Source organism: Carettochelys insculpta, chromosome 6 (assembly GCF_033958435.1).
Source record: "Carettochelys insculpta isolate YL-2023 chromosome 6, ASM3395843v1, whole genome shotgun sequence".
NCBI lineage: Eukaryota > Metazoa > Chordata > Testudines > Carettochelyidae > Carettochelys > Carettochelys insculpta.
Genome location: NC_134142.1, coordinates 39,620,181 through 39,633,832, shown reverse-complemented (window position 1 = coordinate 39,633,832; position 13,652 = coordinate 39,620,181). Strand labels below are relative to the sequence as shown.

Sequence of the window (13,652 nt, the reverse complement as noted above, 5' to 3'; positions counted from 1 at the left end):
AAAATGGACATGCACCATAAACACAGAAATGTGAGTTTGATGCTAAGAACATTTCAGCGTCTGTGCGGTTATCTCTCACTGCCAGAATAGCCCTAAGGATTAACATGGTTTATTGGGATCAAATGCCTTGGAGATTTATTATTAGGGCTGTTTACTCATTCACATTAAAATACAGAAAGAAGCTTATTTCCCTGTGTGTGCATCTCCTTCTCTGTGACTCTCTGTCACAAACCACACCATTTACTTTTTTTTCTATTCCCTGAACTCTTTTGCCTGCATGCCTATCCTAGCCTATTTTCTATGGCCAAGCAACATTTCAAAGATAGCTGGGCTAGCCCTAAACCATCTTTGTTAGGTTCAGAGTACAGCACTGTCAGCCAGTGACTAGCAGCTCAGAGTTAATTTGAGGTTCATGTTTGTGACTATGAGTGGCTGCAGCATGAAAAGTCAAAGGGTCTGGTGGCCCCATGGGGAAGCTACAGGCTGAGTTGGGAGCCTGAATTTCCATCAAACCTGCTTGTGTGACTTCAGACAAGTCATTTAAGCCTGCTTGTCTCCCAAAATAGGGGCTTATGGGTCCTGCTTGGCAAAGATATTATCACATAAGAAATGTTGGTGAAGTGCTTTGTGAGCCCCCTCAGCGAAAGGGCTATGAATGGCAGAACTAGCACTATTACTAAGTGCAAGGATAAAAACTCTACATGTGTCACTTTTGCAGTAAAATTTATTTTTGCATATTCAAACTAATATTTTTCTTCCCAGAGTATTAGCAGTTTGGAGTATTAGCATTTCTGTACATAATTTGGCATGCCTCAGGGCTCCAGCTTGGAGCCGGTCTTGTGTGTCATGTAAGAGGCCTGATATGGTGATGTGTGAGGAGGCATGGGGGCGGCGGTTGAGGGCATGATATCCAGGCACAGCAGATTCCCATGTCTGTTTCAGCATGTACTCTCACCTCCTTTATTCAGGCTCTGCACTAGAGACTGGCCCAGTTGGAGGGCATGGTGATAAGTGCCATTCTGTAAGACTGAAGTGGTGCAGGAGGATGTAGCCAGAAGATGTGGCTAGGCCAAGAATATATGAGAGAGAGAGAGAGAGAGAGAGAGTGTGTATGTGTGTGTGTGTGTTGTTACAAAAGGGCACAGGCTGCGGGACAGGTGGCTACACCCAAGTTGCTGTTGGGTAATCATATAGCTACATTGACCTGTGATTCATCTTTAATGGGCCTAGTGCTTGAAACCATTTAGCTACCATAATCCACCACTTGCTCATCTTCAGATTAAAACACAGTGATGCACTTTGTCTGTGGCTGTACCTCTAAAGAGCCGTGACTGAAATCCGAGTGCTTAGAAGTATTTAAAACTAGGCTAGGAAAGGTATTGGCGATCTACTTATTGCAGGGCGGAGTGATTAAACATAGGACTTTTCTATCGCTGAGTTCTACAAAACCATAACATACAAAACTGGATGGACGATTAAATGAGGGTCAATGAAGGCCACAAAGCAATGAATCTGCAGCAGGGAGCTTAAAAAGTAGAACATGTTTTTGGTTTTAGCGAGTGTCACTCTCTCCTATCATTTTCCCGGTACAATTTACAAGAAGCTTCATTGTGGACAACCAAAAGTAGCAAATACCCCAGCTTACATTATGGGTCAGAAACCCATTTGGCTCTCAAAGATGGCACAGCTGAATCTGAGCCACAAGTAAAATGCAGGGTCCCAGGTAAAACAAAAAAGAAACAGTAACCATGTTGATTTCAGCATGGAAACCTTTGCCAAAGGACATATTGAGGAGAGCATCACCATGCCTCACCTCCTTTGCTATGAACTAGTTCTGTCTTTATTTTCCATGTACATGGAAAAGAATCAGTCACTGCTACTATTCATAACCTTCCTTTTAAGAAAGTCAGATCCTGCTTTGAAAAAAAAGCTGTTTAAACGCTGCCCTTGATGCCATGAAAGTTAGTTTTAAGTTTGAGGTTCCAGCTCAAGGCTGAATCGGGTCCAGAGTCAAAGGTTTCGCAAGCTAGAAATGGCTTTCCCAAGAGTTTGCATCTGAACCAATCCCCCCCCTGAAATTTAGAGCAGTTCTGGTCGGAGGGGCTGGTTTTGAGCCTTTCTAACCATGATGTGACAATTTTAGGCAGGAAATGTACTTTACGTATTCCTAGACAGAGAGCTCGACAGAGCCAAGTAAAACACCAAGGGAGGAAAGGCAACAGATAACGTTTCCAACAGCTTTTGTCGAGACACTATCCCTCAGCCTGACAAACGTGCACTGAGATTTTAATAACTATCCATTGTCAGGCTCTTAGTTTTGCATCTCATTAAAAAGAAAGTGTTTTATGCATCACGGTGGCTCTTCGCTCTGGGAAAGTGGGGGCAGCACCACTTCAGAGACACAAGTCCCTCAACTGGAATCCCCAACACCACTTCATGTAGCACCTTCGGTGGTCTTTAATGGCGCGGTGCACGGCCAAATACTGCAAAGGTGGAATGTGCTTTGCAGGGCAAGTCTTACCACACAGTCACAGCACAAGGTGCAACGTTTGTCCCCAGAGCAGCTGACAACTTGGCCAGGCTTCTGGGTGAGTTAAAGGGGTGGCGGGGGGGGCTCTGCATCTCTGGAAGAGGCAGGGGGACAGGTGGAAGGGACAGGGCTTGGGCAGCCAACCTCAGCACATCTCAAACCCTGACATGCTCCCCACCCCACCCCGCCTCTCAGCCCGCAGGACTGCCCAGAGTGCACCAGCCGTGCCAGGCACCACTATCAAAACAGCAGCAATGGCTGCCAGGAACTCCAAGCCCTTTCGTACTTCCACGCCCTGGGGTAATTGCCCTCTTTCCCCTGTTACCTACTCCCCTACCCCCCACCCCGCTTGTACTAGAACAGTGAGCTGTAACTAAGTACTAAGATCATACAGTATATTACTTTATAAGTGAACAAATATGAAGTACATTTGGAACACAAACATTGTAAATTTGATTTGCAAGTTTCTCACACACACACACACACACACACACACACACACGTTCACACACACACACACACACACACATGCGCGCATTTAAAATACTTTTGCTGTGGAGCAAGCCCCAGTGCCTGTCTCTGTACTACTGCTTAGCAACACTGCTTAGCAACAAGAGTCTCAACACCCCAGTTTGGTAGTGGATGGAGTGACTTGCACAGAGCCATCCAGAAGTGGTAATTTGCATCAGAAGATATTAATGTCCATTCCAATTAGGAGCAACACTTCATCTACTGGTTTATTTATTAAGCTGGTTTAGGGAGAGACCGAAAACCATCTTGCTTTCAGTGGGAGGATGGTGTCCAGAGAGACCTAAGAATGAGGCAGCCACTGGTCTGTGACCATTTATAAAAGGAAGAAAGGGCAAGCGTAACAGTGACAGAAATACTCAAAATACTAGACAATGGGCAAGTGAAAGTGCACCCAGTCTGCAAGGGATTGAGACAATTTTAATTTAATTTGTACTATTATAGACGTTAATGCCAGTGAAAGGCAACAGACTTATAACCTTGGAGATGGGAATCTTTTATTCATTGACAAAACACAGCAGAAATGACACCAGAATCCCTCAGTCCAGTTGTCTAGTTTTGATCCAGAGGGACCTTTCTGGGGCAGACAGCAGCGTACAGCTTCAATTTAGTTCTAATTTGTTCTGGTAGGAAAGTCAATTAATGCCAACGGGTTTGTTGAATTGGGCAGCATCCGCTATAAATTGGGCTGAGAAGCCCCAACTCATTTCACAGAGACCACAGACCTAGTCACTGGCCTCTTGGTCCAAATTTGAACCAGTACTCAGCTGAAAGGCATAATAGTGCACGAGGAGCAGCCTGCATCAACAAGTAATTTATAAAATTTTAGTATAACTAAGCATCTGCATAAGTGTTCAATAACAAGACCATCTATAACCAGCAGTCCACTATGAAGGGCCACATACTAATAGCCCATCTTGCTAACATGAAATGTGTCAGTGTAAAAATAGTCTCTTAAACACCTCTATAGGGATGTATTGTTGCAGAGCTCGTCTATATACCTTATCGTATTTTTTTTCTGTGAAAGACAATTTGCAGAAAATGTCTATTTTTGATTTTTAAAAATTGATGGTTTTACTTAAAAACAACCATAAAAGCCCGGATTTGAAACATTTTCCTGTTTTGAATTATTTCAGCAAACTTGGACACATTTGAAGACATTTTGTGACAAAAATCTTTTTGAAAATGCTCAAAGGTTTTCTGACCAACTCAAGTTGTTGCCCATAAAGAATCCAGGACAGCGCTTTTCTCATTGTGCCTTTTTTCAAAAAATAACATCCCACACTCAAAGCTGTAATAATAATAAATAATTCGCTCTACAACACACCTTTATAGCTGTACCTATCGTAGCACTTTACCAAGCAGCATCACACTATCTCAGTTTTACAGGAAAAGCAAGACACAGAGAAGAGCCGTGACTTGCCCGTGGTTACACAGTAGGTCGGTTGGAGGAACGGAAAACAGAAGCCAAGCACTCACCCATGTTGCCTCCTGAATGTCACGTGTGCTCATGCACCGATTTTTTAACTGGTAGGTGGTGTGAGGGTGGGAACAAGCAGATCTGAGTCACTCAGCCATGGGAGATTATTAAGGAAAGATGGGCAGTAGAAGAGGGAGGCTACTCTCCTCATGGACCATGCAAGGATGCTCTGAGGATAGGCAGTACAATGAAAGAAGACACAAAGTTAAGCATGGGAGGGTCAAACTGATGAAACAGGAACCAATACATAGGACTCATTGGGCTGTGGGAGGAAACTGAGATCAGGGCTGTCACCCCCGCCACAGGTCCCAAGCCATCTACTGCACCCCCACTCCACCCCTTCCTCAAGCCCTGTTCCTGCTGTAGCCCTTGGCCCCTCTCCTAAGCAACATGGCCTGGGGGCGGGTGGGATTATGGAAGCCTGGTGTAGGGCAACAGAAGTGGTCATCCCCTCACACTCATCACACGGATGGTGGAAGCTGGAATGGCCCCATAGCCTCCTCTGCCCCACTGCACCCCATTTCTCTGCTTCCTGTCACCTCAGAGAAGCCAAATGCAGTGGGCCAGGAAAGGGCATAGCAGAGCAGGCTGCTGGGCTGCTCCATCACCTGCTGCTCATAATCCCTGGATCCCGCCCCTCCTTGGGACAGCTGACATGGGGGCCCCCAAAAGTATGGGGCCTGAGTTGGCCAACCCAATTCATCCTATGGATGGGATGGCTCATTCTGAGATGCCGGAAATAGCAGAGCTCAGTAGAGTCTCAAAAAAGATGAGGTGCTTGAACTAGCTGCAGAAAAGGTGAGTCAGTCCGTGAAGAAGTTCAGGGAGAGGGCGACTTGACTGGAGTAGGAATTCTTAGCTGTTGGTGTTTTAAACAGCATGAAGGGGGAAGAAGTGGCTCATGGGAGAGTAGATTACAGTGACAATAACAGATGACCAAGAAAACAATTCTGTAGGGCTGTTCTTCCACGCACCTTGTCACAGGGATCATCAGTTAACTAAGTGGGCATTTGAAGAATGAGCAGGGCATCCTTTAACCGCTTTTCTTAGCCTTGGGAGCTCTGCCTCACTGGCCCCTTCTTCCTTGTGCCAAGAGTCACCAAACACCACAATGTAATAAGGGGGAATGATCAGTACTTGTGGATATTACGTATGACAGGCTACCACCATTCACTGAGGAGATGGACCCGGAGAAGCCACTACCCAAGCAAGAACTGGCCAGCCTGAAAACAATGTCACCGTGAAGAGTCACATTGGGTGCACAGCTCAGGACTCTTTGCATGTGAGGCTGTTGCGAAGTCTCCAAAGCACTTTAAACTGTTATAGTCTCAGGTGTTAAATTTTGGTTTTCATTTTATTATTTTGCCTTTATTACTTCTGATTCATTTGCTTTTTTTTTAATCCATTTACTATGAGTAACAGAAGTCAATGAAAGAAGTCACAGTGCAACTGCAACTAAATGCATAATCATGATACTATTATTCATTGTTCTCAGTGCTTTTTTCCACACACCGTTTTCATCTCAAAACACTTTACACAAGAGAACCAGTATCATCATCCACATGTAATGACAGAAGCAAAGAAGGATTATATATTAAGTCAATGGCAGAAGCACCTCTAGAATCCAGATTTTCTGATTCTTAGTTGAGAGTTTAACCCACTGGGCTGAGACTCAGGATAATTTAGCCCAGTTTTCAGTACCACACACAGCTGGGCTGACAGCCTTGCCAGGCCCCTGGGCAAAGTGTGTGTGTGTGTGTGTGTGTGTGAGAGAGAGAGAGAGAGAGAGAGGTGGGTTCTTAGCTTTCGTGCTCCTGGAAGGGGCGGGATCTTGGATGGATGGGCAGGGACAGGGCAGCCAGTCCTCAGCATTGCTCCCCCTCCCCACACACCGCCCCACCAAGCAGCCCTCCCAGCCAACCCAAGCATACCTTGTGGTGCTCCTGCAACAATTTAACTGGCCCAGGGCTCTGTTCTCTTTATACCTCTTCCTGTAGGGCATTTTTCTCCACCCTCCATGTCATTTCTGTGACTCTTCTCTGCACCCGCTCCAGTTTTTAACATGCTTTTTAAAATGTGAACATGAGCAATATCTGCAGTATTGGCCTCACCAATGTCATATCTGGAGGTTAAATGATCTCCCTACGCTTATTCCTGGTCCCTTCTTGGTGTGACCACTGTGCTCAAGCAGATTCCATGCTGGAACATATATGCAGAGGCAGTCTGCCCATCTCAGCACTGAAGCAAAAAGCACAACCTCCTGTAGGAAGCAGTATGCAGCCCCACCCTTACTCACCCTCCGCACTGCGAGAGCTTGTGCCTGGCAGGTGCTCCTGTGCACCCTTGCCCTGTATGCTGTGCAAAGTAAGTAATAAAACCCTTTGAACTGGCCAGTTTACCACAGGCTCCTGCTCCAGCCCTTTTTTCATGGCCAGAAATGCCCATCTCCTCCCCTAGCCATTATCTCCTGCAGTGTAGCACCCATCAGGCTGGTGCATGGGCTCAGGGGGGCAGAGTGACCCCCAGTGAGATACTAAATGACAAAGCACTCAATGGTGATGAGATGTAGTTAATATTTCTTTTCTCATCCCATAAGTGCACGTGCTGTTACGCGAGCCCAGAAACACCTAGTGTTTATGTTATATTTTCAAAACACTTTTATTTAAGACATTAAAGTACATTTAACCACACACAAAGGGACAGGTTCACTATTGCTATGGCAACACAATTGGACAGTAGGGAAACCGTAGAGCCCCCAGCCCACTGGTGAGCATCACTGGTGGGCATTCTAGGGGAGGCAGATGCACCCCAAGGAAGGCAAGAGGAAAGATAGGTGAATCAGGGACAGGCAGGGCAAAGGACGGGTAGATCTGCATCAAGACACATGGCCAGTGTGGTCCTGTGCTTCCCTAGTTTCTCACTGCTGCAAGCCCTCCTAGAAGCCCTGGTAGCAGGACAAACAAATTATGGTGCCCCTCAAACTCTATTAGTCTGTGCAGGTTTGATGCATTTGCTGCCAGCAACCTCTGAGCAGAAATGCAAGCAGATTCCTCGCTGCATACATCTAAATAGCAGCTGGGAGGTGTAATTCTCCGCTCAGGTAGCTATATGTGCACAAGCTCAGCTTGAGCTGGCATGCTAAAATGAGCAGTGTGGCCATAGCGGCAGCATGACACTCAAGCTGGCCACCTGAGGATAGTCCTAGCTAACACCCAAGGGATATGGTGAGGTGGCTAAGCCAAGCCATTGCTCATACTACCATAGCCACACGGCTGCTTTTAGCATGCTAGTGAGAGCAAAGCAAGCTCATATACATCCAATGGGTGCTCAGAACTACTGCTGCTGTGTAGTTGCTCTCATCTGCTCTGCAGCTGTCCCCTGTCCCTGCACCAGAATTAGGGTCAACATAGGATGGAATTCCTTTCTAAGGGTCTGAAGTCATGTGTTTACACCCAGTGAAAGCAAGTGAACTACACCAGTGCAAAATCAATAGGTGGGGTGAATCAGACACCCAACTAGAGAACCAATTAAGCCTCGTGGAGATGGTGAACACAATTAATGTATGCCCTGGCATGAGCTTTGACACGGTGTCACTGGCATTGTGAAGTACATCATGTTACTGAAACCTTGTGCATTAACAGCGGCTAATCTCTCTCTCATGTATTACACCATATTATAAATATCTTGTGAATGACTAACTCACTGCTGGTAATGCTCAAGAGTGCCATCAGCTCTCGATGTACTCCTCCAGCCTATTGCAAAGGGTCATGATGGTGCTGTACCTCTTCGTAGTGTCCTCTTCCAAATACCTTTTTGTTTTCAAATTGCCTGCGGGCTGTGCTTTTTGAGTCCCAACCATTGCAGAAATCGCCAAATGTGGTAAGGCTTGAAACAAAAGACAAAATGGAAACTGTAGCGTTTGTAGCAAATATTTTAGCATTTCCCCTCATCTGTGAAGGAAAATCTGAACACCTGCCAGCTGCCCCCAATTAGAAAAGCAGCTTAGGTTAGCTGTGCTGTACAGTACCCAAAGGGCTACCACAGCAGAGCTAGAGCAGGCTGTCATGAGGCGCAAAAAATCCAATTTCATTTCCTCCCTTCCCTTTACAAGATAAGAGAGCTCTGCTCTTGCCGGCTAAAGATTACAGATGATTTTCACACGCACGTCGGTGTCATACTCTTTTAACATTCCAACATGAGCTTGGGAGATAAATTCTACGTTGACACAGGGTAAAAATGGACTTAGCAACATATTAAATAACCTCACAAACAACAGAAAAGCCACAGTGGTAGCAGGGACCGTAGGTAAATTATTCAGCACATATACCCTTTTTGGTGAAGTAAGGGTGGAGGAGGGTAATGCAGCACTCGTGGGAGGTGCCAGAGGTCTGGCTACAGCTGCAAAGTAAGTGCAGCGCAGGCAGTGGCAGGGCCAGCTTCTCCAACATCTTCCCCCAGCTTTTTTGCATCCACTTGCATCTCGAGGGCATGGACAGAGTCTTCCCCTGCTCACGGCAGCATGTGTCCCTTGATTCCCTCCTGCACTTCCTCACTTATCGAGCAAGTAATTTGAAAATACAATTCAACCATCTATTGCAGAAATCCAGTGTCTGATCCTGTGAGGTCAATGGGAGTCTTGTCAGGTATGTCAATGAGCTTTGGCTCGTGCCTCCCCCCGCCCCACACACCCACTTTGTACCCTCACTCACCTCCATCCATCCAAGGCCACCATGTGCATGGCTCTTGTGTAATTTCCCACTGATTCAGAGTCCAGAACTCACAGTCCTAAAGAATCAATTTTTTTAAAATTTCACGGATTCTCTGAAAGACAGTAGGATCTGTCTGATCCAGATTGAGACCGCTGTACTGTCCCAATTCCAGCTACACTGAGACTAAGTACCAGCCCACATAGGCTCAGGGCTCCAGCCTTCCTGCCCAATGGAGGCCAGGCCAATGGATTTTGATGTGCTTGTTTTAGTGACTGGGAAAAGGGACATCACTGGTGCAAATGCTCCTTTTCAGTGGTCCCCATCATCCCCAGGAGCTAGGATTTGCCCATGTGGCTGTAGCACAGGGTCACCTTGCTGTGCACATCCCCAAATAGCAACATGCTGCTGCTACAGTCATCTCTCTCCTGCTACTTGGCCCATGCAGGTTCTGTCTCTGCATTAAGATAGTGGTTCTCAATGAGGGAAACACAGACCCCTGCGAGTATGCAGAAGTCTTTCCAGGGGTACAATTAGATAATAATATAATATATGGGCTATGTCCACACTAACCCCCAATGAATATGCAGCACCTCATTAGCATAACGGCAGTCGCAGCACTTCGAAAGTGCTGCTTTCGATCCGACATGGCTCGTCTACACAGGGTCCTTCTTGAAAGGACCCCACACACTTCGAAATCACCTTATTCCTATAACCAAATAGGAAGTGTGTGGGGATTTCGAAGTGTGCGGGGTCCTTTCAAAAAGGACCCCATGTAGACGACCTGCGTGCAATTGAAAGGGGTGCTTTTAGGTGCCATGGCCACCATTATGCTAATGAGGTGCTGCATATTCATTGCAGCACCTTATTAGCGTCCCCCTTTAGAAAGGCAGGGGACTAGTGTAGACATAGCAATACACATCTCATCAAACTGGAAGGGACCTTCGGAGGTCATTGAGTCCAGTCCTCTGCCCTCTTGGCAGGAGCAAGGACCTCACCTGACAGATTTTTTATTTTTTATTTTTTAATTAAAAGAAAGCTCTATTTGCCCAAGATCCCTAAATGGCTTCTTCACAGACTGAATTCACATCCCTGGGTTTTGCAGGCAACATGGATGGTTGTTTTCAGACCTAGTGTGCTGTGACACTGCTGTAGTGTATTTTCATGTCTGATTGTGGACGTAAGTTGTTAACTGAGGTGAAAGTGAGGTATGCAAGGCCACTCAGATTCCTGCTAGGGGAAAAATAGTCTGAAAAGGCAAGAGCCACTGCACTGGAGGAATCTTTGGATGCCATTGCCAGCTGGATGTGGCAGAATTAACCCTCATCAGCCCTGAGGCTAATCCGAAGAGAGTCAGAAAAGCAAGGAACTTCACCTTAGGCCAGGCCCTTTCAATGGGAAGCCTCATTGTCTCAGGCCATGCCACTGTCTTTTTCCAGCCATGTTTTGCACAATCTCAACCTCCCTTCATTCATGACAGACTTGCAATAGTAACAAAAGTCCTGATACCCATTTAGCTCAAGCACTTCAAGCCATATACACAGTACACAGGGATCATTTTTGTCCATCATTGACATACAACTAACTCTGGGGTGGGACAGCAGGGTTACAATAATGCTTCCAGCAATGCTACACTGCCATTCAGGATGAATACAATTGGTCAAATGGATCTACTTGGGGAAGTTTTATGAGGACACTACAATGAAAATATTTTAATGCATGGTAATGGGCGTAGTAGTTTGGCACACTGGTATTCAGCCAGAAAACAGAGTTTAACTTCTCTAGTACTACAAAAAATGCCATGGGTTCTATAAGGACCACAAGTGCTAAGCCCTTGGTTCTAGATCACTTGCAAAAGGCAACACTGTGCCCCTTACAACATCTTGGCATTGGCACACAGAGCTTCACGTTGCCTGAAAGTGAGAAGTGCATCTAACACTACTTTGTGACTTCAGGACCCCAGCTTCTAATGGAGGACTGTCAGCGACATATTGATTAAGCCTGGCCCTGTTTACTAGGAAGATCTGAAACAATAATAGCCTGAGACTGTGTCAACAGCAATTTTATTCCGTGGGAAACAAAAGGTATTCCCAGCCCTGCAGCTACCAATAAGTATTTTACTTTGCATATGTGTTAGCTTTTGTGGATGGTGAATAGCTGGACATACACAAGTACTCTACATATAGACCCTCAGATACATTATTCTTGATTACTGGACTAAGTAAATAGCACACAGTTTTACCATTGTCTAAATAATATACTCATCTACACTGGATTGGTATTGCTCCAAAAGAGCTATTCAATTGTGCTGGGTAAAAAAAGCATCAGCAGATATGTATTCTGTAAACAACTAGGTCCATGCTCACCTTTTACATTTCTCATTTAATTAATAATGTCATGTCTCAGTTGGCTGTCATTATCTTTCAGTGACCTTGTTCAGAATCATATCCAATTCATTTTATCCTATTTTGCATTGGCTGGAAGAATTCCATTTGACATAAGCCTAAATTCCACCTCCTCACAGTTTAATCCTTATCCACAACTTTTTGTCCCTTAACATGGAATGCTGCCATAGTAGGTTTCAGAATGCATATCACAATATGGATGAAGGTGTAAGGGCTACATAAGTGAGGACAAATAGAGGGAGTGCTGCCTCAGGGCTGGAGCGAGAGATTAGTACTCAGGGGTTCTTGGTCCTACGTATCGGAGGGGTAGCCTTGTTAGTCTGGATCTGTAATAGCAACGAAGGGTCCTGTGGCAGCACAGGACCCTTCGTTGCTGTTGGTTCTATGTGTCACTGACTTGTCTAATCTCGGGCAAATCGCTTAGATTGGGGTTTTCAAAAAAACCCTCAACTCTGGCCAACCTGTCCTCAGTAAAGTCAATTGTAAACTTCCAAGAGCTTCAATGGAAGATTTCAGCCAATTTTCATTCCTAACCTCTCCATGTCTGAGATCTCCTAACAATCAAATTGGAATAATCAGTCCTGCTCTTGCGCCTGTACTGTTAATGGGAGATTTCCCATTCAGTTCAGCAGGAGCAGGACTGGATCTTTCATGCACTTTGCACAGCACTTTCAAACTTAGGGCACTACAGTTAGGCTCCTAAAGGCATCGTCTTTCTGTCAGCTGCATGAGGGAGATCAAACCTACTTCCACATCTGGGAACTTCTTCCAGTTTCAGGAAGCTCCAGGAATGCTGCCCAGCCATAAAATTTCCTACAGCCAGGACAGTACTCAGAAGGGGATGTGATCTCACACCAAGAGGGGCCCCGCAGAGGAAGGGCAAGTCCTGTATCTTCCCAGCTGCTTGTGGCCAGCTGGTAAGAACACCAGTGATAGAGTGATCAGACTCCCTCCCTCCTCCCGCTGCAGGAAGCTCTGTGGATGCTGCTTTTAGAGCACAGAAGTGAGTGTGGCAGTGCCACAACTCTCCTATAACATCTTTGCAAACTCCCTGTGACCTTCTATGGGGCCAAGACCCCCATGGTTACACCACTCTAAAATTTCAGAGGTAGATATCTGAAAACATGAAATGGACTAATATTCCAATCCTATGGCTGTGAAATTGACCAGAAATGACTGTGAATTTAATTGGCTCCTACTTATGTCTCCAAAGTTCAGCTGAAGCCTTCCAGTCTAGGTGAGAACTGTCCCTTCCTTTGCTTGGCCAAACATTTTAAAACATAGTATCAAGGGCTATGTCTACACTAGCATTCCTCTTTCAAAAGAGGCATGCAAATGAAGGAAATCAAAAATGCATATGAGGCACAAATTTACTCATCTGGCACCTCCTATGCTTATTCTTCTTTCAAAAGAAGAAAAGCAGTGTAGATGTGGCTCTTTTGAAAATAAACTCCATCTTCAAGAGAACTCTTCTTCCTAAAAAACGTAGGAAGAAGGGTTCTTTTGAAGATGGGGATTATTTTTGAAACAGCGGCATCTACACTGTTTATCTTCTTTTGAAAGAAGCTCTTTCGAAAGAAAAATATGCCAATGAGGTGCCATATAGATAAATCTGTGCCTCATTTGCATGCCTCTTTTGAAAGAGGAATGCCAGTGTAGATGTAGCCAAGGCGTAATAATAATTCCTTCTGTAACAGCGATGGGTGGCCATGGATGGTGAGTGTACCTGATGAGTGGCCTTCCTTCACTTCAGTGGGCTGCAGCAGCCCAGAGCGGCTGCATCTGCAGCCCTGAAGCCTCTTGTCTGCCCCAGTATCAGAAAGGTAGCTGTGTTAGTCTGTAGCTTCGAGAACAACAAAAAGTCTTGTGGCACCTTATAGATATTTTGGAGCATCAGCTTTCGTGGTCAAAGACCTGCTTCATCAGATGCATGAGTAGGGGGTGGTAGTTTCAGAGGGGTATTTAAAGAGTGGGGTCCCACTAAGAGGGAGGGCCAGAGCTGA

General features: G+C 45.6%; 1 protein-coding gene across 5 annotated transcripts in view; it reads right to left on the bottom strand.

Annotated features, from left to right (window-relative positions):
• The window catches only part of LOC142014309 (uncharacterized), a 215,985-nt gene that overhangs the window by 39,243 nt on the left and 163,090 nt on the right, over window positions 1-13,652 (bottom strand). For 4 of the 5 annotated variants that reach the window (XM_074996694.1, XM_074996697.1, XM_074996696.1 and 1 more), the window contains exon 6: window positions 7,105-8,423. The exons of the other annotated variant lie outside the window; for it this stretch is intronic. In XM_074996694.1, coding sequence (XP_074852795.1) covers window positions 8,291-8,423 — 133 coding nt within the window. In that variant the 3' untranslated portion in view covers window positions 7,105-8,290. Of the gene's footprint in view, window positions 1-7,104; window positions 8,424-13,652 lie in introns of those variants that run through there. 5 annotated transcript variants of the gene reach the window in all.